The sequence below is a fragment of the Pleurodeles waltl genome, chromosome 4_2, assembly GCF_031143425.1.
Source record: "Pleurodeles waltl isolate 20211129_DDA chromosome 4_2, aPleWal1.hap1.20221129, whole genome shotgun sequence".
NCBI classification, from domain to species: Eukaryota; Metazoa; Chordata; class Amphibia; order Caudata; family Salamandridae; genus Pleurodeles; species Pleurodeles waltl.
The window spans coordinates 304745846-304770875 of record NC_090443.1 but is presented as its reverse complement, the minus strand read 5'-3'; the positions used below and the strand labels follow the sequence as shown (position 1 = coordinate 304770875).

The following is a 25030-nucleotide window of genomic DNA, read 5'->3' as shown; positions in this document are numbered from 1 at the left end:
TGCACAAAAGGGGTTGGCTGCCTGTAGAGCTGAGCTCAGGTCCTTTGGCCATCTGCATGCCATGTACAGCCCATGTTGGGTGCCTGCAGATGGTTGACATAGTTACGTATGGTAATACTGTCTTGCTTTGTTTTTTCCATTGAATGAATTTTTTTCAGGCAAAGGTTAAAGTGATGTTATAGTTAGATGAAAATGTAAATTTAAACATAACATTTAAACTGAAATTCAACCATAAGTATTCAAGTAACAATAACTTGCTATATATATATATATATATATATATATATGTGTGTGTGTGTGTTAGATGGCATGTGTAGCTGCAGATACACATGCTATGCATATCCTGCCATCTAGTTTTGGGCTCGGAGTGTTACAAGTTGTTTTTCTTCGAAGAAGTGTTTTTGAGTCACGGGATCGAGTGACTCCTCCTCTTCGGCTCCATTGTGTATGGGCATCGACTCCATCTTAGATTGTTTTCTTTCCGCCATCGGGTTTGGTCGTGTTTCTTTTCGCTCCGATAGTTTGAGTCGGAAAAGTTCTATAACTCGTTAATTCTCATCGGTATTGTTTTGATTGCATATCATCTCTAATCGACACTTCCATACCGTCGGATCTAACATCTTTACTCACCCTTCGGGGCACCTGCGTCCAACTCAGGCCTGGTCGGGCTGACCGCGTGGAATCTTAATGGACCGGACCCCATTCCGCTTTTGTCCTCAGTGCCACGCCAAATTTCCATATACAGACCAACATCTTGTCTGTAATCTGTCTCTCCCTAGACCATCGAGAGGAAAATTGTGAGGCCTGCAGATCCTTCCGTTCAAAGAAAACTCTCCGAGACAGAAGAGCACGAAGACTGGAAATGGCATCGAAGAGCACCGAACGCCTTGACGTAGAGGAGATTATGTACCCCGCAGTCTCCGTCCGAGGGTCCAACTCCTAGCAGGAGTCCGAGGAGGACAGACCTTCATGGCAGGACAGCATGTGAGTACACCTGCCCCTGTCTCAGCCAAGCCCAAACACAAGGCCTTGGGAATGCCACAGCCGGAAGGCCATGGCTCGACCCACAAAAAGACTTTCGATGACCAAGCAACAACTTCGGCACCGAAAAAGGCCAGGCCACCGAAGCCTTCAGACTTGAGATGAAGCACTGGCTCTGAAACAAGCAGACATCGAACCTTCGAGTCGAAGCCTCGAAAATCGCTTTCGGAGCCGAGGCCGACATCCACTCCCAGCCTTTCGATCCCGAAAAAAACAGCTTTGGACCCAGTTTATACGGAGGAGCATGGACTTTTGAAAGTACTTAAAGAAAGCCATAGATTTTCAGAGGAACACACACAAATGGAGGACATTGATGAAAGACAAGCCAGAATTCACATTCACAAGGACACTGGCAAGATCATAACCGCACCTCCTCTGAAGCCTGAGGAAACTGGCCTTTCAGGAACAATTGGACACTACTCAGCCCCCTAGCTAAAGTGCCAAAGCCTAAACAAAGATCTCCACCTCCACAATTTTCACCTCCTCAGTCTCCTCCTCATTCTCCTCACCTGTTTGTCTCTCCACCTACTACTCCCACACCTGCACAGTCTCCTGTACATTCTTTCGATTCACAACAAGACAGTGTGGATCCATGGGATCTCTATGATCCAGATCCCATTCTAACAGCTCAGACTGATATCCCTCAAAACCATCACCACCGGAAGATAGCACCGGATGCACTCAGGTTCTGGCTAGGGCAGCATCTTACCACAATGTCACCATGCACACGAGCCCTTAGAGGATGATTTTCTCTTTAACACCTTATCCTCCACACACACCACCTACCAGTCCCTTCCCATGCTTCCAGTCATGTTAAAGCATGCACACCAGATTTTTCAAGAGCCAGTCAAAGCCAGGATAATTACTCCCAGAGTGGAGAAAAAGTATAAACCACCTCCCTCTGATCCGGTATTCATTACACAACTGCCTCCTGATTCTGTAGTTGTAAGTGTGGCCAGAAAGAGAGCCAACTCCCAGTCATCTGGTGATGCACCACCACCAGAAAAGGAGAGCAGAAAATTTGATGCTGCTGGCAAAAGGGTAGCATCGCAGGCAGCCAACCAATGGAGGATAGCCAACTCCCAAACTAGGTATGATAGGGCCCACTGGGACGAGATGAAATATCATACAACATCTCCCCAAAGACCAACAAAAAAGGGCACAACAAATAGTCGAGGAAGGGCAGGCTGTTACCAATAACCAAATTAGATCAGCCCTAGATTCAGCAGACACAGCAGCTAGAACAATTAATATTGCTGTTACTATACAGAGACATGCATGGCTTCGGTCGTCAGGGTATAAGCCTGAAATTCAACAGGCAGTCCTTAATATGCCGTGCAATCAAAAACAGCTTTTTGGCCCGGAAGTAGATACGGCTATTGAGAAAATGAAAAAAGACTCAGACAGCGCTAAGGCCATGGGTACTTTGTATATACAATACAGGGGATCCTTTCGGAAACCTCAATACAGAGGTGGTTTTAGAGCACAAACACCTGAGGCATCCACCCCACAGTCAAAGTCAACCTACCAACCTCAATACCAACGAGGTGGGTTTAAAGGTAATTACAGAGGCCAATTCCCTAGAGGCAGGGGAAGATATCAGCCAACAAAATAAGCCTCACCGCCAAAACAGTGACTTACTCCATCTCTTCCCAACTCACACCTCACTTGTGGGGGAAAGACTGCAAAGGTTCCACAACAATTGACTACCCATTACAACAGACAACTGGGTATTATCTATTATCTGCAATGATTATTGCATAGAATTGGCACAAATTCCCTCAAATACACCTCCAAAACCACACAAACTCTCCTCCCAACATATCTCAATGTTGCAAGAAGAAGTAAAGTCGCTATTACTCAAGAAAGCGATAGAGCTTGTACCACAAGATCAGATAGGAACAGGGGTTTACTCTGTACTTCCTTATTCCCAAAAAAGATGGAACCTTGAGACCAATATTAGATCTCAGAACTCTCAATCTTTACATCCTCTCAGAACACTTTCACATGGTAACACTACAGGATGTGGTCCCAGTGCTACAGCAGCAAGATTTCAAGGCAACATTAGACCTCAAGGATGCATATTTTCACATACCCATCCATCCAGTGCACAGAAAATATCTCAGGTTTGTAATTCAGGGAAAACATTACCAGTTCAAAGTGTCACCCTTCAGGATAACAACAGCTCCCAGAGTATTTACAAAATGCCTTGCAGTAGTAGCTGCCTACCTAAGAAGTCAACACATTCATGTCTTCCTATATCTCGACAATTGGCTAATAAAATCCAACAGTCATACAGTGTCATAACCATACACATTATGTGATACAAACCCTACACACCCTAGGATTCTCCATAAACTACCAAAAATCCCACCTACAACCTGCGCAAATTCAACAGTATTTAGGAGCCACACTAAATACACAAACAGCACTTGCAAGCCCAAGTCCACAAAGAGTGCAAGCATTCCACTATGTATTAGCACAAATTCAGCTAGGCCAACAGTACACTGTTAAATTTGTAATTAAACTGTTGGGCATGATGGCATCATGCATCGCCATTGTCCCAAATGCAAGATTAAACATGCAGCTTTTACAGCAGTGCCTTGCACAGCAATGGTCGCAGGCACAGGGTCAGCTTCATGATCTAGTGTTGATAGACCACCAAACATGCACATCACTTCAGTGGTGGAATTCCACAAATCTAAACAAAGAGTGGCCTTTTCCAGACCCTGTGCCTCAGACCATACTTACAACAGATGCATCAATGATTGGATGTGGGGGCACACCTCAACAATCACAACATTCAAGGACATTGGGACACCAAACACAAACAATTTCACATAAATCACCTAGAATTGTTAGCCATATTCCTAACACTCAAAGCTTTTCAGCCTCTTCTTACTCACAAGAACATTATCAAAACAGACAACATGACAACAATGGATTACCTAAACAAACAAGGAGGGACCCATTCGTCTCAACTGTCCCTTCTAGCACAAAAGATTTGGCATTGGGCAATCCACAACAAAATTTGCCTGGTAGCACAATACATTCCAGGAATACACAACCAATTGGCAGATATTCTCAGCCGAGATCATCAACAAACACGAGTGGGAAATTCATCCCCAAGTGCTTCAGACATACTTTCACCACTGGGGAATGCCAGACATAGACCTATTCGCCACCAGCGAAAACGCAAAATGCCAAAACTTTGCATCCAGGTACCCACATCCTCTATCCAAGGGCAATGCTCTGTGGATGAATTGGTCAGGGATATTTGCTTACGCTTTTCCCCCTCTCCCGCTCATTCCATTTCTAGTCAACGAACTGCATCAAAACAAACTCAAACTCATACTTATAGCACCAACATGGGCATGTCAGCCCTGGTACACAACACTGTTAGATCTGTCAGTGGTACCACACATCAAACTCCCCAACAAACCAGATCTGTTAACGCAAAAAAAACAACTGATCAGGCATCCAGATCCCAAAATACTCAGTCTAGCGATTTGGCTCCTGAAGTCATAGAGTTTAGATATCTACAACTTCCAACTGAATGTATGGAAGTAATTAAACAAGCAAGAAAACCCACTACCAGGCAGTGTTATGCAAACAAATGGAAAAGGTTTGTGTTTTACTGTCAATCTAAACAAATTGCCCCTCTTTCAGCATCAATACTAGACATTGTAAGTTATTTTCTTCATTTGCAAAAAGCAAATTTAGCCTTTTCGTCTAATAAAATACATCTCACTGCAATTTCTGCGTATTTGCATAATATACAACACACCTCTCTATTTAGAGTCCCTGTTATCAAAGCCGTCATGGAAGGATTAAAACGCATCATTCCACCAGGAACACCTCCAGTGCCTTTGTGGAATCTAAACATAGTACTCACACGACTCATGGGTCCACCATTTGAACCTATGCATTCATGTCCGATTCAATACCTAACATGGAAAGTTGCCTTCCTAGTTGCAATTACTTCATTTAGAAGAGTTAGTGAAATCCAAGCTTTCACTATTCAAGAACCGTTCATACAAGTACACAAGCATAAAGTTGTACTTCAAACAAACCCAAAATTTCTCCCAAAGGTGATATCACTGTTTCATATCAAACAAACAGTGGAACTACCAGTCTTCTTCCCACAGCCAGACTCTGTAGCAGAAAGAGCCCTGCATACATTAGACATTAAAAGAGCTCTAATGTATTACATAGATAGAACTAAATCATTTAGGAAAACCAAGCAATTATTTTTGGTGTTCCAGTGTACATCTGTTCGTGGCATGTTCCGCTGCAGATTCACATGCAGCCTCCCACCTCCCCGGGAGCCTGTAGCCATTTAAGTTCAACATTCATGTGTGTGTGTGTGTGTGTGTGTGTGTGTGTGTGTATATATGTATATGTGTATATGTATATGTGTATATATATTCCATTTGCATGGACATCTCTTTTCTTTATACTCTATCACCCCTACCTTACCCTCTGCGGGAAAACAATCTAACATGGCAGAATATGCACAGCATGTGAATCTGCAGCGGAACATGCCACGAGCAGATGTACACTGGGTAAGTGATATTTTCCATATAAAATTTCTTCAGTATTGGGGTATCCTTCATAGATTCACATGCTTGAATCTTTCCCCGTTGTCGAAGTGGGAGTCCCACTGTACATAGAAAGCAGTAGATTTTTTTTTTCTTTCTTTCATTGTAGTCAGTGGTAAAAAACACATCCCCGTTGTCGAAGTGGGAGTCCCACTGTACATAGATCGCTTATTAGCTTCATTAGAAAAGACCCCTCTCCCAGTTTATAAACAGTTTTCTACATCTGTGCCTATACCGTTCCCTCAATCCTTAAAAAACCTTTACTACCCATACCCTTAAACATCCCTGAACCCTAAACTCCCCTCATTACCCCATACCCTTACCTTTCCTTGAACCCTAAAAACCCCTTACTACACCATACCCTTACCTATCCACTACCCAGTACTTAAGTAAACGTGGCATACTGAATACTAAATCCACCTCATGCCTCTTTAATCCAGTACTAGAGGCTCCATAACCTTTTATTTCCCTCTTGCATGTTCCCGCTTCCTACAATTATGGCAGATTTGTCTGGTTCTTCCGCTGTCTTTCAAGTTTGTGTCCCAGACCCCCTCTCCATCCCCTCCCCTCAAATTAGGGTAAATTCCCACATTGTAAAGTGCCAGAAAATGTCATACTTAGTACTTAACTGCGTGGTAATTGCTGTGCAGTAAATGTAATGCTTGGTAATGCCCACATTTCCACATTAGGGGCGAAAACTGTTTTTGGTTGGCTTCAAAGGGTTACATTTAAGAGCAATCTGGACCATCAATCAGATCATGTCCTTGAACCGGCTTTACAGATCCTCAGGCACCCAAAATTCAATAAGTAATTCAATCCTATCTGGCAAGACAGCTTTTTCTCCATTCAACCGTTTCAGGTCTTTGGACTCTCAACTGCATCAGAAAACCCGAAACTATGTAATTGGCTGATTCCAATTTGGAGAAAATTGATGTGGCTGCCATTAGAGGGCACACAAACTCAGATGTGGTGGATTGTTATGATGTTCACAGAGCTGGAACCAAGTCTGGTGATTATTTAAATTCAGCACAGGCCTACTAAGCTGGCTGTGGGTTTGCAAACTGTATGTTTAGGCCCACAAACCCTAACAAAAAAGGATCTATCCATGCACAGTGGATGTGGAATATAATCAAAGAACATACAAAATTCACTGTAGAAAAGCACAGTTAAGGTAGAGTTTTGGTTGAAATTAAAATCAAAAAGCCATTAAAATGTGCAAGGTATGGTTAGGACCACAATCAGTAACTCACATGACCTGCGAACCATAACTCGCACAAGACATGCAAGCATTACTCACACTAAGTGCAATGTTTATTACCCCACAAACAAAATTGCACCAGATTTAAATGACATTTTAGTCTGTGGTAATTCTTAGTCATCGGTTGCAGAAATTGGATATACTCTTACCTATGTGGCTGAAGCTCCTGAAGATGAACGGGGTGGTACACAGTGTATGAGAATAGTCTGTGGCATTGGGAGTTTGACTGCCTGTAGGAAAGTCCCCTCTTTCTGGCACAGTTACCCCCACTTTTTGCCTGATGTCAGTCTGCTTTGACTGTTTTCACTGGGATCCTGATAATCCGGACCCCTGTGATTGTGCTTTTGCCTCTAAATTTGGTTGTCTTGGTATTTCTTATACCCAACAATTGGCATGCTGGTGTACCCCTGTAAGTCCGTGGTAGATGGTACTTGGGTATCCAGGGCATTGGAACACCAGGGGTCTCCCAAGGCTGCAGCATGTTATACCATCCAAGGGAGACCATGCGCACTGTGTCTGCAGGCCTTCCCATTGCAGCCTGTGTGAAATGGTGCATGCACCCTTTTACTGATGGTCGCTACACCAGGTCACTGTAAGTCATCCCTACGGTAGGCCCTTTCAGCCCAAAGGGCAGGCTGCAGGTTCCCGTGTGTGAGCGCACTCCTGCATGAGCAGAGGTGCCACTTTGAACTCAAATTCCCTGGACTTTATAAGTGCAGGAAGCCATTTTAGCTATGTACTGGTCTCTACCTGTGGTCCAGCTACATAAGGGTAACTCCGAACCTGGGCATGTTTGGTATCAAACATGTCAGTATCATACCCCAATACTAATTCCACTATTGGTGAAATCATTGTATGCACCCCGAGGGCTCCTCAGAGGTTCCCCCAGTTCTGCCCCTACCAGCCTTCTAGGGTCTGCGGGCATCCTGCGCTGCCGCAGCCTCTCACACACAATTCTGCCCTCCTGCTGCTTGACCAGCTCAAGCAAGGGACATCAGAATAAAGGATTTCCTGTAGGAGAGGGGTGCAGCCTCCTCTCCTTTGAAAATAGTTGTTACTGGGTTGGCGTGGGGTAGCCTCCCAACTTGTCCTGACTGCTTTGAAGGGCACATTTGGTACCCTCCTTGCATAATCCGGTTTGCACCAATCCAGGGACACTGGTCCAGACTCTGGTGTGAAACACACAAAGGAAAGGGGTGTATCCACTCCCCTGTGCATCTTCACCCCTAGGGTGGTGCACAGAACTCCTCCAGGTGACCTCTTGGTTCTGCCATTTTGGAAGCAAGATGTGCAGAGGCGTCTGGGAGCATCTGACTGGGTTGGCCAGGTAGCTGATGTCAGTACCTCCTGATAGGTGGTTACCCCAGAGAGGGATCAACCCCCTTTTTTGGGCTATTTAGGGACTCCCTTGAGGGTGGGTCCCCAGAATCATCATGTAAGACTCTACCAGGAACATTCTGCCAAGACCTCTTCTGATCCTGGCCTTCGGAACCACTGCTGGGCTGCACAGGAACCGAACAAAAATGCACCGCCTGAGACGACCTCTCCTAGCAACATTGTTTCCGCGGCTCCAGTCAGCATTCTGCAACATCTCCACAGCTGTGCATCCTCTGGGGTCAGCAAGACTTCAGCTGCACCAAGAAGCAAGAAGGAATCTCAGTTGGAGTGAAGGATCACTCCCATGCATCCGCAGGCACCCAAGGCAACATCTAGCTGGTGGGATCTTCTGACCTCTGGACCTGCGAAGATTCTCCAACACTGGTGGTGGTTCTGAGGGATCACCTGGGTCCTTTCTGCCTTCTGTCCAACATGGGAGACGGTGAGCCTTTGCCTCTGCCACTGGGACAGAATCCCTTTGCACCATGACTGTTGCACCAACCAAGGCTTGTTGACTCCTGCTCTGGGTGATCTTCAGGCTCCAAGTAGCCCCGGCCTCCAGCACTCTACCTCTGCAAGGACAGGCTCCTCTCTGCTGCTCCAGAGACGTGGGACTCCTTCAGGTGTGCTGGCTGGGCCTCACTTGGACTTACTGTGCCTGCTGCCAGTGGGTTGCTTTTGGGGGCTCCGACAGCTTCTGCTGGCTCTCCTGCCTTCTTAGGGTCAATTTGGGCTCCCCTCCAAAGATTGAGTCCCCAGAACCTTACTGGTCCTCTATAGCTCCACTAAACCGCCAACAACTCCTTTTGCATTTAACAGTGCTTCTTGGTGGTCCTCCTGACAACTGACCCATCTGCAATCTGGTGTCCGTCAAGGAACAGCTCATCGGCAACTCCTGGGACGCCTCCACAGCCCGTGAATCCCGCAGCTGGACTTCATCCATCACCGTCGATTCAGATCTTCAGCTACAGAAGGGTGGGTATTGGCTCCTGCCCCACCTGGACACTCCTGCGTGGACTGGACTCTGTCCCCTTCTTTTTCAGGTCTTCCACACCTAGCATGCGTCCTTGTGTTCCACTGTTCCAATCCTACTTCTGCATTCTCCAACCCTTACGTCCCCACCTTAGCCTATGGGAGAACAGGGTACTTAACTTTGGGGGTTCTACTCTCCCCGAGCCCTTGCCTAACCTCTCCGTAGAGGTGGGGGACACCTGTTCGTATTCCATTTGTTTTTAGTATATGGTTTGCCCCCCTCCCCTATAGGGCCCGTGCTAATTTATGCTCTTCCTGAGTACTTACCTATGTATATTTTGTGTCCATACCAATGGCAGTCTAGTTTGGTGTGCCTATAATAAAGTACCTTTTTTGTTTATTTTGTTTTTGCAACACTGTGTGGTTCCTTTAATGTGTGATAAATTACTTTGTGACTATTGTGGTATTGCAAGTGCTTCACATGCCTTCTAGATAGATAGGTCTTAGCTGCTCACTAAGACTACCTTTAGAGAGCCCTGGTTGTTTAGACACTGCCACACTAACTAATGTGGTTTTGCCTGGACCTAGGATAAGGTGTAACACCATAGGTGTCCACCACACACTGGGCCAGCTTCCTACACTGCCTTCCTCCTTTGCGTCTGGCTGCAGACTTATTAGGAGTGTGCGACAGTGGTGGTCTGAATGGTTGTTGCTGTAATATTGGTGGTACGATTTGACTGATCTCTATAGGGGATGATTGGATCCACAGAATGGTTGCACTCTAGCCCTCTAAAAGAGCTGACGCAGTCTCAGCTGTAATGGTCCAAGTGAACTAGCTGTCACTTCTGCTTTGGTGCTCTGGAGCACATTATTCACATGATTCCCAAACAATCACTGTTCACCAAAAGGCAGGTCTAGAAGTCTGTTTTGTACCTTAGGTCTGAAAGAGGTTTTTTGGTAACCAGCCTGGCATTCATGAAACACTAGCTCCAGTTAACTGTCTGAAATCCATCCAAATTTGCTACAATCCATTGCAGGATTTATTGAAGCCGCAGATACTCGCTCTCTTACATTAATTAGTTTCTTTACTTCTTGTTTCTTACCTTCCAGTAGAGGACCCATCTACTAAGCTATATCCAACCATGTCTGGCACTCATATTTACTTAGAATTGCCATATGGTTAACATTACTGCAATAGATTAAACCCTCTTGCTGAAGCAGTCAATAGACCACTCTATCGGGGGGGGGGTGCGATACACTGTGTTTCAGGATTTCTTGACCTTTTTGTGCAGTTTGTTGCAAAGGTCTGCATTGGAGTGTTGTGTGGTACTCTATTTATGTAATATACATTCACTAAAATAAACAAAGGTCACAGGGACTTTCTAGTTGGATTCAGGTTTTACACACAAACCATAGAAATTCAGCAGTTATAGTTGTCTCAAGTAACTAACTCGTGCCCTAGGGTAACAATAACTTGCTCCCTTGCCATGGTTTTGTGTGTTTAAAATCTGAACCGAACTATAATGTTCCTGTAACATTTGTTTTTTTTAACTTCTAAGTTTTTTAAATTCTATTTCCTAAATATAACGTCCCTGTGAGTGGCTGTGTGGGTCTGTCAGTGGGTGTGGTAGTGGTTTTGTGGTTCTGTGTGTAGGTCTGTAAGCGTGGGTGCATGTTTTTTTTTTTTTTTTTTTTAAACGAGGGTCTGGATCTGCAAATCCATCGCGGATCACATTGGAAGAGGGTGCATTTGGGGGTTGCGATGCACTGAGTGCCCCGACAGATCCTCGAATAAGCGTGTGTGCAAAAAAAAAAAGTTTGTTCACAATTGCTTTTCCGTGAGGGGTCCCAAAAGACCACCTCCCTTTTTCTCGTCCCCGCTTGACAGATCCTCCTGAAACATTCCAGAAAGCAGCTGTAGTGGCTGGCCAACTAGGTTTGAAGATTAACTGATGCCAAAGTTATTAGCAAAACAAAACGCTTTTCCTATGGAAACTAGACAATGTAACCTTTGGTTATTTAGCAGATGTCTAGGGTTTTTTTTTTAACGTTAAGCTGCCCATCTCAATGATGCACAGCGGGGGGTGTTGGACGCAGGGCCTGGCTCCTTAATTTCCGTATATACTGCAGTATCTTCAGTGAAAAATGCTTACAGTTTTCCATTTCGATTTCATCAAGATGGATTTCAGATGTGCTATAGTTTAGGCATAAATTCCAAATATTAGCACTCTAGTTGCTCATCAGAACACTAAGCTGCTGATCACCAGAGAGTTACCTGGCAGTCTGCTGCTGGTGCCAATAGTGCATGTTTCAATTTGCATGTCAGAATGTTTTAATGAAATAGAAGAGGAAGATATTAGAGAACTCACTTAAAACTTGTCATCATTTTCTTTCTACAGCACTAGCCATAATTTCTATGACAAAATGAACCTCATCATTTTGTTCCTTTCTAAATTAAATGTTTTTAGTTTTGCCAGTTTTATTTCATTCAAGATGGCTTCAGGTGTACCACGCTTTTGTCATAGGTAAGACTGTTTGTGCTCTTGTTCTTTAGAACACTCTGGGAGGCTTCAGTAGAACACAAGGGCATCAACAGACAGGCTGCTCCTGTTGGAACTAGATTTGTTTTTGAGAATGTACAACTTCATTCTCATATGACTGAGAAAGATCGTATGAATTTACAGAAAATATGCTTTCATTATAGCTTTTGGAGTACCTTCCATAACCTCTATAAGAAAATCATGAGAAAACAGTTTTTTTTTTTTTTCTCAACATGTTTCATGAAGTCCCACCAAAAGGGATTTTCACTGCATGAAATCACCTTGGAACACACCACAATTCCTAAAGTTAGTATGGTACCATCAACCAATGATTTATATTGTAACTAAAATCTGTTACCACCTTTTATATGTTCTCCTTTTTATGACCCTCAAAACCTGCCATACACTACAATGCATTTCAGTGGGATGCTATCATGTATATTGGTCTCAAGATGGCTGCTAGCTGAAGTGCTGAGAGCCAGTCAGATCTGACCATGAGATATGTGCTTAGGCTCTGGCCAGGTATCTATTTCTTTTTCCCTTAGTAACTCCAAAACTACTGAGAAGATTTACACCAAATAACAAAAAGCACGATCGGCATACTAAGGTCTAGTTTCCTGTCCAATTGGGTGTAATTCCATTCAGTGATTCGGGCTACAGTTATGTCTCTAAAGACCCTATGGGAAAATGCACGGGGGGAAAGTGTTTTGGGATCCCCCCCCCCGCTTCTTCTTGGCCCCCACTTGACAGATCACCCTGAAACGTTCAACACAGCAGCTGAACATGACTGTCGTATTAGTTTTGAACATTATTTGGAGATTCCTCAAATGGCACCAAAGTTACTGGCAAAACAAAAACCTATTTTCCTGTAGAAACTAGGTCCTAACTAGAGCTACCTACTGGCGACTGCCTGTAGGTTATATATACCTATCCATTCTGGACGCATCACCGCAACTGTTGCTGTTTTCTGCTTCAGTTTAACACTTTCCTACTGTGGTTATCTATGATTGGGATAGTTTTAATAGACTTTGTCTTTGAATTCCTAGAGGAAACAGTCATTTTCTCTGTGCTCTACAGGGAGATCAAACATCTTCCCTCCACTACCAGGTTGTGAAACCGAACAACGTCAGACGGTGGAAAATCTACCACAGGTGGTGTAAATGATTCTTCTTAAGGAAGCCTATATTCACTCTACCTTAGGCCTGGAGGTTTCTGGTAGTTGGACTTCCTCTATACCAGTGTGTTGGTATTTGTCATGGGTGTCTATTTGTACGGGTATCTATGGCAGATCAGGGAAATGTTGAACCTGCTGATGTGAAGGTGAGGGTGGATAGGTTTCTGGTGATTTGGGATCTTCAGGTCTCTGACTTGAGGGTTGTGCTGTCATTGGAGTATTTTGCATTGGAGGCGTAGGTGGTTTGGCAAGCTGAGGAGCAGTTTCTGGAGAACTATTGTACAGTAATCTGCCATTATATAGCATAGGTCCTTAATGTGGTCTACAGGCACTCATCCTTGGACATTCTCTATAGCCTTCATAGACCGTTTCATATGGGTCATAGCGACAATCATAGTTTGCATGCTTGTCTGCCTACTCCTGATGGCAGTACCCTTGTTCTTTCTCTGTTTCCTGATAGTATATTTTGCCCTGACTCAGGCTGTATGCAGCCCCATAAAGGTCAATGTGGTCCGATTCCTCTTCTGCCTCTGTTTACTTTGCAAACAAAAGTAATTCGGCCTTCCCCGTCATATTTCAGAATTGCTCACAGGTCTACAATAATATATATCAAATAGATAAATATTGAGCCTGGGTTCAATATAATTACCAACTTTTATTAATTTATACAAAAATACTTAAATTCATTTGTTATATTTTTTTGTCTAATTCATTTGTTAAATAAAACCATCAAAACTTACCCAATTCAGTTGTTGCACGCCAAAAAAACCTTCCCCACCCTTGATCCCATATCCTCAAAATAATTCACTCTCTTGTTCGTACTATATATACTCTATATATCACACCTTGCTAAAACCTAAAAAAGAAAAGGGTGAAATGATTAGGCCTAGCAACAACGCAGTAAATATATGCCTAAAGCTAAATTATTAATTAATACATTTCCTTCACTATTTACATATTGATATTTCAATGCATCTACAAATTATCTTCTTAGTGCTTTAGAAATTGATCCTCCTATTCCTGTATCATAAATATAAGGCATAAACATCTTCACGAAGTCTCCAATCTTGTTGTGACGTGCTTTGAAGCGTGAGGCTCCTCTTTAGTCATTCACCCTCCTGTGTGCATGCTATATATTTACTGTTTCAAAATATGTAAAGGGCGCTTTAAAGTGGGCAGGAAAACACCTAGAACAATGAATAAATAGTGCTTTCAGGTGAAAACATACAAAGCAGCCATCCATGCCAGTATTGGATTTATTATGACTTGCTCCCAGAGAGCACCTTAGAGGTGCCCCTTAGAAACCTATTAGTCTTCTAGTGTGATGACTGACTGGTACTGACCAGCCTGCCACCACCACCAGGTTTCTGACCCACTGGAGGTGAGAGGCTACACTGTCAGAGGCCAGAAACAATGCCTGCTCCAGCAGGTTGGCTAGTGACTGTGCATATTATTGTCAGGGACTTCAAAGTCCCTGCAGCTTTTGATATGTGAGCTCTGGCTTCCCCAAAACCTGGGAGATGCCACCCACCTCCCTGAGGTAGGCGTGTTGCACTTCCAGGCTATTCACGCCCCTAAGGTGGAGCTTGATGTGCTCCACAAAGGAAGGGTTCCGCCATCTAGTTTTTGGTGGAACTAGGAACTCTGGGACAGGGTAATGCCACTCCCCACACAAAGTGGTGATATAGGGGGTGTAGTCACCCCAGCGGTAATTAGCCCTTTGGCTGCTACCCTACACTCCCCTAACCACTCGTAAATTGAGTACTTAGATGGCCCCTGACACCAGGTACTCTGAGTCGACTGACTAAAGAAGGACAAAGAAGAGCCACATGCTCAAGAACTGAGGGCTAGCTGAAAACTTTGGTGCCAAACCCTGCCTGCAATTGTTAGGACTGAAGCAGGTAAAGACCCGACTCGTCCTGCAGCTGTGCATCCTCCAAAAACCTTGGAAGTCTGCCAGCACTTTGCTAACTAGCCAACATCTCTATTAGAGTGGAGGAGCCACTTACCTGCACCAGCAGGCACCAAGCACAACTGCCCAGTCCCCCATTTTGCTGACTGTCGGGTCCTCTGTGAGATCATCTCGTCAGGATGAGGGTCCCGAGTGACCAGGAGTGCAGCCCCATCGACCCATTTAGTCTTGAAGACTCTGAGCCTGCTCAGAGCCTCTGCACCAGTACCTAGGGTACCGGCGCCATTTGCAAGCACCAAGGCTTGTCTGTGTTCGCCCGGAACATCACCACTGTTGCAAAAACTTACCTGCACGTAGAGAGACTTCATCAGAGTCCAGCTCAACGCCAGAAGCTGTTCTGTGTATCTTTCCCCTCTTCTGCAAGTACCCCAAGAATCGTTAGCGCTTCTAACTCCTCGACCTGCCGGACAATACACCTATGCACCGAGCCCCCCCATCCTGGAACCACTGAAACTAATGGTACTCTGAAACCGTGCTCCACTTCAGGTTCAGCTAGATTGGTCACCCAAACCCCACTTGTAGCCTTTTTCCTTCAGGTACTGCTCCCATTGACTTCAACGTTTAGCGTCTGAGGCTTCCACCGCTAGGAGCACTTATGCACCCGGGCACATCCGGGCTGGTAACCGGAAACTATTGGTGGTTCTAAAGACCTTGGCCCCTACTTTCCTTCAGTCTAGAAGAAGAGTCCCGGAAGTTGATGGCAAATGACCTTGTGCATTATGTTTTCTCCATATGATAGCATAACCGTGTTTAAGGCTCAGACTTGACAGCTTTATTTTCTGCATTTGTTAAAATCGCTAACTCTGAATCTTATCTTGTAGATCTTGGTACCTAAATTAATATAAAAATATGAACTAATTTTCTAAAATTGGTCTCAAGTTTCTTCTTCATTGTCTCTCATTTGTTGATTGTGTTCTTCAGATGCTCAGCACTACCTTCTGATAAGACTAAACTGCTCGCCCACAGTACCACAAAAGAGAGCATTTAGGGTTATTACATTAACCTCTGTCAATCAGTAAGGGTCACCTGTACTATCTGCATTGTGTACCACTACATTGGTACACTGCACAGATAGCCAGCTTCCTACACCATTGCTCTCCACTTTGTCTCCATGTTGATCACATGGTGCTCCACGTGATCACACACATGCTACAGGAATACAGCAAACCACCTAGTACCTTGGTTTTCATCTTGGAAAGGGTCCCTTCCATGTTGATTCACCACAATATAAATTGGACCAGACTCCAATCTCTTCATTTTACCCCGAGCCATAACAAAACCTACAAAGTTAACACGGCCCATATGTCACAAGGGGATAAACTAATTGCAAGCAATATATCAATACAACTATCCACCTATTCTCCTATGTTGGAAAGGCTCGCTTCCATGTGGATTCACTGCAATGGCATACTGTGGACCAGACTCCAAACTTTGTTTTAGCCCGAACCGTGTTTTATCATTATCCACAAAATTAATATGGCCCATATATGAGTGCAATCGAAAAAGATTAAAAAAACATTAGCTACATCTCCTCTACAGGAATCTCTCCAAACAAATCACCGGAACCGACATATAATAATCAATCATTTATTTTCCAGCTAACTTTAGTTGCGTTGTAAAAACTTATTACAGGTAAATTCCATACCTCCTATCCATATCGTCAGAGAAATGACACACTAGTATTGTGCAATAGGTGTATATTCCACTGAATATCCATATGTTCCACAGAAATGACACAGTAGGACTGAAAAATAGCCTATTCTCTCTATACTCTACATGACTGATGAGCAGAAAGTCTCAACTGAAGATCATAAGAGAGCTCTAAGTATTATCAGTCTATAGGGTTAAATATTCCAACAGACACTTAATTATCGCTTCCTTGCCTCAGCCGAATAAATAGAGCATAAATATATAATGTTATACTATATACAGGGCCACTGGAATTAGGCGATAGTGCGGCCATGGCGATTTTTGCATAGTTATAGATTTGCTGCATGTGCCACATCATCTGCCGTATAGTTTGCAGAGTTTAACAAAAAAAAAAAAGTTCAGAAGTTACTAAAAATGCAGTGACGCATGTTGTCATGCGCTGAAAGGCCCTTTGCAAAACTGGACTGGTAACCTTTTTGTTCCTTATTGCTATATCTGGGTGTTAATCTGGTACTAATGAAGTGCAACCAATGCCCAGACAGTGTTACCAAGTTTAAAAATGTCAAAATAATAAAGTAATATTGCTACAAAATGTGCTGCATTATGCTGCATAATTAGCATTTTCTGGCTGCATAATCTACTCAACCCTGCCATATAATTTGGCCCTCTCTTGCTGCATAATTCCATTGACCCTGACTATATAGGTGCCTATATATCAACCCACACTAGAACCAATCAACCACTATTTCAAAAACATTGAAGCCCTTAAGGAGCAGAATTCCACCCTTAACAAGACCTCTAAAAACTGAGATCTATTTTAGTGAATGGTATTTTCCAAAGGAATTAACTCATTAACACCTTCACGATAGGTTCCCAAAGTGAAAACCCAATACACATCTTTTTTTTTTTAATGATATCCAAGTTCATTTCTTCCTCTAACTAGATGAATTTTCTCCAAGATAATCTATTTCAAATTGCTTTCTGAATGTCCAAATTGTTTCCAGTGTTGTACAGGAGGGGCGTGAATGGATGAAGTTGTTGTTATTACAAATGGCTTATTTGTATTCACTACATCTAACATGAAATTCATGCCCTGTTTCACCCTCCTATCCTAAGCCACATGGGCAAAGAAACAAGCCAATTACTTTGGACGTTAGTCTTTTCCTTAAGAGAAACCTATATTCCTTTATAGTCAGTCCTTGAGGATACTGTGGCCCCTTCAAAGGCATTAGGTTGTCCATATTTATGGTTGCCACTCGCTGGATTTTGACCAGTGATAAACCTTTGGCAGTAATCACCGTCACTCTCAACTCTTGATTTTACCAGAATATTTGAGGTTGTAGTTCCTACAGGAGGTTAATACGGGTTTAGGTAATTTAATCTCATCGTTAATATTGAGTGTGTGCCAGTAGGAATGTATAATTTGCCATAACTTTTTTGTCCATGTGACGCACACTAAGCGATCATTCAGTTCTTTTGTACTTTCTTGGAACATAACATCCCTATTGTAATATTTGGCTCTCTTAAATGAATTTCGAATCAATTGTTTGGGATATCCTTTCCTTATCAGTTTTTCCCTTAATACCTCCTAGCCCATGCTATGTCCGGGTATGGTAATAGGCATCTAAGGTGATGGTGATTATTGAAAAACTCTATAGCAAACTAGGAATAGCATGTTTACTCTTTCGGTGGTTAACCTCTGATTCTACTAGGTTGGCGATGGGTGTCTCTGGGCCACTTTCACAAGTGAATATGATGAACTAATTTAGAATGAGTACACACACAATATTAAAAATTGATAGATTTATATTTTTTTCAATTATGAGCCCTTTGTTTTCATCTAATAGAATTGTGTGTTCGTTATTGTAGGTGTTTTCTGCCCTCTCTAAAGTCCCCTCTGCACATTTTGAATTGGTGAATATATAGCGTGTCTTGAGGAAGATGTATGGCTAAATAGGAGACTCGCATCGAAACACTCATTGGCACAACACTGGAGACCTAGCGAAGATGTTTATGCCTTACTTTGATAGAAAATGAATGAGAATCAATTTCTAAAGCACTAAGAAGATCATTTGTAGATGCGTTGAAATATCTAGATTTAAATGGTAAAAGAAATGTTCATTATTTATTTAGTGTTGAGCGTATATTTACTGTGTTATTGCTAGGGCCAGGAGTTTCACCCCTGCGCGCGCGAACCCCCTCCCCCCTTTTTTTTTTTTTAAAGGTTTTAGCAAGGTATGATATATTGAGTGTATGTAGTATGACTGTGGCATGAATAAGAGGCTTGAATTATTTTGTGTGTGCGCGATCGAGGGCATGATGCTGTGGGAGATTTTTTGGGGGGTACAACTGTTGAATTGGATAGGTTTGGATGATTTTCTGCAACAGATGAATTTGACAAAAGAAATATATAAATGGATTTTGTTTTTAAAATAAGTATAAGTTGGTATTTTATATTCAGCGTGTGCTGAGTATTTATCTATTTGAGACATGTTATTGTAGACCTGTGGGCAATTCTAAAATATGATGAGGAAGGTGGAATCACTTTTGTTTGTATAGTGAAGTGTTCCCCTGGTCCGCACCCTGTATCTCTTTGGTCAGGGGCCCTCTTTTCTTACTCCCTCTGTTTCCAGTTCAGCCAGTAGTTAAAGCAGTAGCTTGCTTGGAAAGGTGTATTCTGGGAGTAGTTCTGTGAGCCTTTTGTCTACTTCACATTTGGAGTCTTCCCTCAACAGGCCAGATGTCATTGGTGAAGCAGTCAACTGAGTTGGCAAAGATGGCGGGACTATTGTTAACGGGCTTGTAGACAGAGGTGCTGTTTCTGATGGGTTGGATGTACTTTATGTACTTTGCGGTCTCTCCCTGTATACTGCAGTGCTGTAATTAAAATGTATTGACAGTATTACAGATTACAGTCGAGGACAACGTTTTTTTTTTTTTTTTTTTTTTAGTCATAGTTTGCGGTGTTTTTATATATATATACATATATATACTAGAACTTAATCTGCCCAAGAGGGGTGGTGCGAGAACCGGCACAAGCAAGCCGGTAATTCATAAATCAAAAAATTAAACAGGTAATACTCGCACACTCAGGACTCCAGGGAAAGCAAAAATTAGTTTAATACAACACAACGCGTTTCGGCTGACACAGCAGCCTTGGTCACGTGAATATATATATAAAATTTCGTTTTGATAAAGTAGAACACTCCCTATTCTCACAAGGGGGTGCAAATTAAATGTCTGCCCTGTGCTGAATTTTAAGTGCAGTAAGGCGATTGCTTGATTAAGAAATGTTATCACAAGGTACAATGACTGAGTTCTACTCCACCTGTCCCAGCTATTTCCTCCATATTTGCTTCGAGGGACACCGCCTGGCTTCAAACACATGCCTCTCCTGCTGAGTGCACCAGTCCACACCATGCCACCACTGCAACATCATGGGGGGAGAGGGTGGACAGGGATTTTCCATTGGCCGCAATGTCATGTTTAGCCACCATGGTAGAAACTCCCAGAAATGCACGGTCTTCCCTTGAGCTCTAGGAACTCTCCAGGACTGCCTGCATCATCAGTGGCAAGAGATGCACCTCCAAGTCCAGCACTTCTGTAGGTTTTCTCTCCACAGTATTCCAGTATCCTTGAATCATCGGGTACAAACCTACCATGTGTTAAGGCAGCAGGGGCGTATAAACAGCAGGGACAGGAAGGATCGGGAAAAGGCCTACCTGGTGTAACCTGGCTCGAGTGAGATAGGCACAATAGAGATAGTAGGTGTGGACCAGGCCTGGAAGAAAGCGTTATAACCCAAGGTGCCATCAGAGCATCACACCTGTCCTCATCGTTTAGGGGGTCCAGTCATCCCTCCCAGCGGGTCTTGAGGTGGGCCAGTGTGCCAGGTATATTGATGTCAAGGGTACAGTAAATCTAGGAAGTGCCTTCCCTGCCCAACATCCCCATAAGGAGTTTAGCCTCCAGATGGTTGAATTCAAGGAGAGGGATTCATGTGGTGTGTGGGTATGGAGTGCATGCCATAACTGCATGTACTTGTAAAATTGTGAAGAGGTAAGTGTATAGGTGCCTTGGAGCTCTTGAAAGGAGCACATGTGTGCCCCAGACCACACATCACCCACTTGCGTTAAACCGATGAGGTCACATCCCACAAAGCCCTTCAGCGTCCCTACCTCGTGCAACCACGTGCCATGCCATAAGTGAGTCTGTATTTGGTATCCTAGTTAGTATGATGGGCGCAGGTATCCTGTCACGGAAGCCTGAGTCACCACAGGTATAGTGGAAGGGAATACTGAGACGTATAACTTGGCCATAACCAGGGAGAACCCCAGGAATGCCCCCACTCCACCTGATAGGCAGGGTTGGACCACCCCCCACTAAGCCAGTCATTAATCACCAGGATCTGTGATGCTAGAGAGTAGAGGTAAAGATTAGCCATCCCTAGACCCCTGTCGTAAGGCGCACAGTGACAGTGGAGAAAGCAACAAGTGTGGCCTGGAATTGTGCCAGCAAAACGATGATGCCAATTTATCCAGGTCCTGGATCATCGATGAGGCAGCAATATCAGAAGATTTTGGAAAACATAGAGGAACCTTGGTTGCACCATCATTTTGTAAAGGCCAGTTCTACCCATCACAATCAACAGGAGGGGTTGCCACTTCTTGAGGTCCTCCTTGACTCTCTTTGTCAAGGGGCCAAAGTTAAGGGACCAAGTAAGCTTGGGGTGGAGCAGGACCCACATATCCAAGTATCAGAAGCTCAGACGTCGCACGGGGATATAATTTTGCCAGATCACACAGTGCTGATTCGGAGCCAGGGGCACGAACACTGGTTTAGCCAGGTTAACACGAAGGCCAGAGGTGCTGAAGGATCCGAAGTCATCAGGAGCCACTTGTTTCAGGGCCTGCGAGGAAGAGAAGGACATAGTCCTTCTAGAGTGCGATCTGGTCCTCGTGTCCCTCATCCCACTGCCACTTCCGCACCTGAGCATCACATCAGAAGAGGCAAGCGAGTGGCTCAATCGCCAACGCTAAAAGGAATGGGGACAGGGGACAACCCTGTCCGGTTCATTGCCTTATAGTGAAGACGTCCGAGATCACACCATTGATCTGGACCCATGCGGTGGGGTTTGTATAAAGCATGTGGCCAAAGCCACAGAGAAGGGGCCCGAAGCCAGCCCTTGGCTACACACAGTCCTGTTAGTCCCAGTCCACCTTGTCAAAGGCCTTCTCGAAATCTGAGAAGCAAGGCTAATTGGGGCAGAAGCAGGTGACGATGAGTAAGAGCAGTGGATTCGCCTGAAGCAGGACCGCATGCTAATGGCCAGCATAAAACTGCATGGATCAGGGTGTATGATTGTGCAAAGGACTTGTTTGAGATTTGTGGCCAGGATTGTGGCAAAGATCTTGACCTCCCCATTTGTGAGGGAGATAGAATGAAAATCTGAGCACGAGGCCGACAGGGGTTGCATCTCTGGGATAACCACGACGGTGGCAGTATCAGTCTCTGGTGGAAAGGCACCAGTCTGGTGCCTCTTTGTAGAGAGTGAGTAGTTGAAGAGTAAGGATTTCTCAAAATGTGGTATAATCTATAGCAAACTCATCAGGCCGGGGGGTTTTCCTGGAGGCCACGGCAGAAATAGCCGCTCCCACCTCTTCAGACGAAAAGGGTTGATCCATCATCAGGGTCTGTGTGATAACCGAGAGAGGGGCACTTCGTGTAGTAAGCGAGGATCAGGCTTAGCCTCTAGTTGGTGGTGTTCTTATCCTTTCTTGTTGGTCAGGAGAAGACCTTAGTAATTTGACATTTTTTTTCTCCATTGATAGCTTAAATCTTGATTCAGATTTATTCCCTGAGGGACTCTTAGCGAGCAGCCTTGTGTTTTTTGCAGCCACCTCTGGTCTCTTCTGCAATGGTCACTGAGGGTTTTTATTAAGTTTCCTCAAAATCATAGTCTTTTGCCTTAATGATATGGGTAGAGCCCAAAAATTCACATTTTGTTTCATCTTTTAAGAGACTAATTTGTCCACAGGAGTCCTATGCCTTTATAAATACTCTGAGTCCAGTTATTTTCTTCCTTAATCCAGAGGTAGTGGTGAAAGAACAAAATACATTTCTGAAATGAAATAAAGACTTACTCGTTAGAAGTGAGAGCAAAACTTTCGGACTCTGCATGCTATGTGGTAGAAATCTGAGGTGAGATTGCATGAGTTGCCTAGGGGCAGTCTCACCTCATCTCCTGAAGTTTGTCTTTTCCAGTGAGGTGATTGTGCTGCAAAAGTGGCACTGTTTTAAGGACTTGCAGTCAGTGCCTTGTATTGCTATGGTAAAGCTAATGTGGAACTTCCACCTTAACCGGGGATGATTCAAGCATGTGAATCAATGAAAGATCCAAAGCTGGAGAACCATATTACACATTCAATATGCAAAACTTGTCACCACACACTATATCAATAATAATTAAGAACAATTAAGAGCACAACTTAATTAACTATTGTTGCTTGAACCTGTTTAGGATAATATGATGTTTAATCTGTAAGATTATTTATGACATTTGTAATTGCATAGGTCAAATCAAGGATGAGGTCATGAGTGTTGTATTTGGTGTCTTGTCATGGTTTGCATGTCTACTGTAGGAGTTCTGAATTGCAGTCCTAACCATAATTTGCGAATTTCAGTATTTTTGTTTATTTTAATTCACAACTACAGCTCCACTTTATTCTGTTTTTATTTTTAACTGATGTTTGCATTTTATAACTACTATGTATATATATGTATATGTGGATAGAGATATATTGTGTGTGTATATGTGGATACAGATATATATATATATTTGTCCTGTCATTTAATGGAGTATAGATGAACAGCACTAATGAGTGCATGTTCGTTCTGCTTTGATTAGACCAGTGTTTGTCCCATCCTCCTTACTTTGACTAATCCTCAAGTTTGTCTTCTGCATATCCATTTTGGCTGTCCCTCCCCCTGTGGCAGCAAGAGCATTGCTTGTGGGTTGAAGGTCTGTGATGAGTTGGATTTGCGAGGTACCGTGGAAAGTAGTTGTTATGCAAGCTACAGGCCAGAATCAGATACACAGAGGGACTTAGTATTGACGCTATTCTTGGTAGTTTCTTCTGCCTATAACCAGAGGTACTTAGGCTTGTGGGAGCTTTGGGCTGGGCTGAGGGTCTCATGGATGGTTCTGCATCTTACCTACTTGCGCGTGCCAACATAGCTAATCCACTTGTATGAAAATAACCTCTTTTTCTCTTTTTTTGTTTCCCCTCAGCGTGATGGCTGCCCCAAGATTGTGAACCTGGGTAGCTCCAAGACTGATTTGTTCTACGAACGGAAGAAATATGGTTTTAAGAAGAGGTGATTGGGAGCGACTCTATTGGACTGCCTGTTGGTGCTCGCCCTATCAAAATCCTGGGCAAATTGGAAACTTTTTTTTTTTTTCTTTAAATAACACTTCCTATGTGACATTGTTTTACAGATTGTTTTTATTAAACACAGTTCAACAAATAACCAACACCAAGCTGCATCTTTTGTAAGAAGAGAAATATTGTGACAACAGGTTCATAACGTTCTAAATTACATTGAGTGTATAAAGCTATTTTACTGGCGGATCGAGGGGCTTTATACAGCTCAGAAAGACCCAGCGATGTTATTATACCACATGCTGCTAGTAAAATATTTTTAGGATGCACTTTTGGAAAGGCTTAGATGCTTACATTTCACCACTTACACAGCTCACATGCAGTCTGAAGGCGACAAGGCCACCAGACTACTCGCTTGATTGGTTTGCCTAGATATGGGCTGCACACACATTACTACTATGCATGATTCAATGAGTGCACTCCTCCACTCCTAGTGGGACATCCTCTATGAAATCCGGACATTCTACTGCTAACTCTATGCTGATGATCCTGAGGCTCCTTGGATCCAAGCAGAAGAGTTCCCAGCCACCCTTTCTTTTCCATAACTGTCAGCCATGTCCCACACAGACCTAGAAACGCCAATTGCCCCTGTGGCGGTTAGGGCTACCATTAAGGATTTAGACGTGGGCAAAAAGCCAGGCAGTGATGGCTTACTGCTTACATTTGTATCATACTTACTCCGAAACCTAAGCCCCAAAGTTGGTAGAGCTTTGAGACCGCCTTGGTGGAGACTATATTCCCAGGGAAGAAATACTTATCCCAGTAAGGCACTTGATACCCTGTAGTGGGATTTTCTATTTGTTGCACTCCAGCATCTTTGGCTTAGACCTTCGCATCATCAGATACGTCCGCCTGCTCTACCCCCCACCTCATCTCTAGCTACAAAAGCACACCCAAATGTTCATGTGAATTTGTGTTAAGTAACAAAAGGAGCACACATTCATGTGAAACTCATTAAACAAAAACTTTTTTTTTTTTTTTTTTTTTACAATTGGACAAACAA

The 25030-nt window shown here is 43.6% G+C and overlaps 1 protein-coding gene across 1 annotated transcript in view; it reads left to right on the top strand.

Moving 5' to 3' along the window:
* The window catches only part of PHF5A (PHD finger protein 5A), a 134151-nt gene extending 110038 nt beyond the window's left edge, over positions 1 to 24113 (top strand). The window contains exon 4 of the mRNA XM_069231253.1: positions 23877 to 24113. Coding sequence (XP_069087354.1) covers positions 23877 to 23966 — 90 coding nt within the window. The 3' untranslated portion in view covers positions 23967 to 24113. The remainder of the gene's footprint in view (positions 1 to 23876) is intronic.
* The last annotated feature ends 917 nt before the right edge of the window (positions 24114 to 25030 follow it).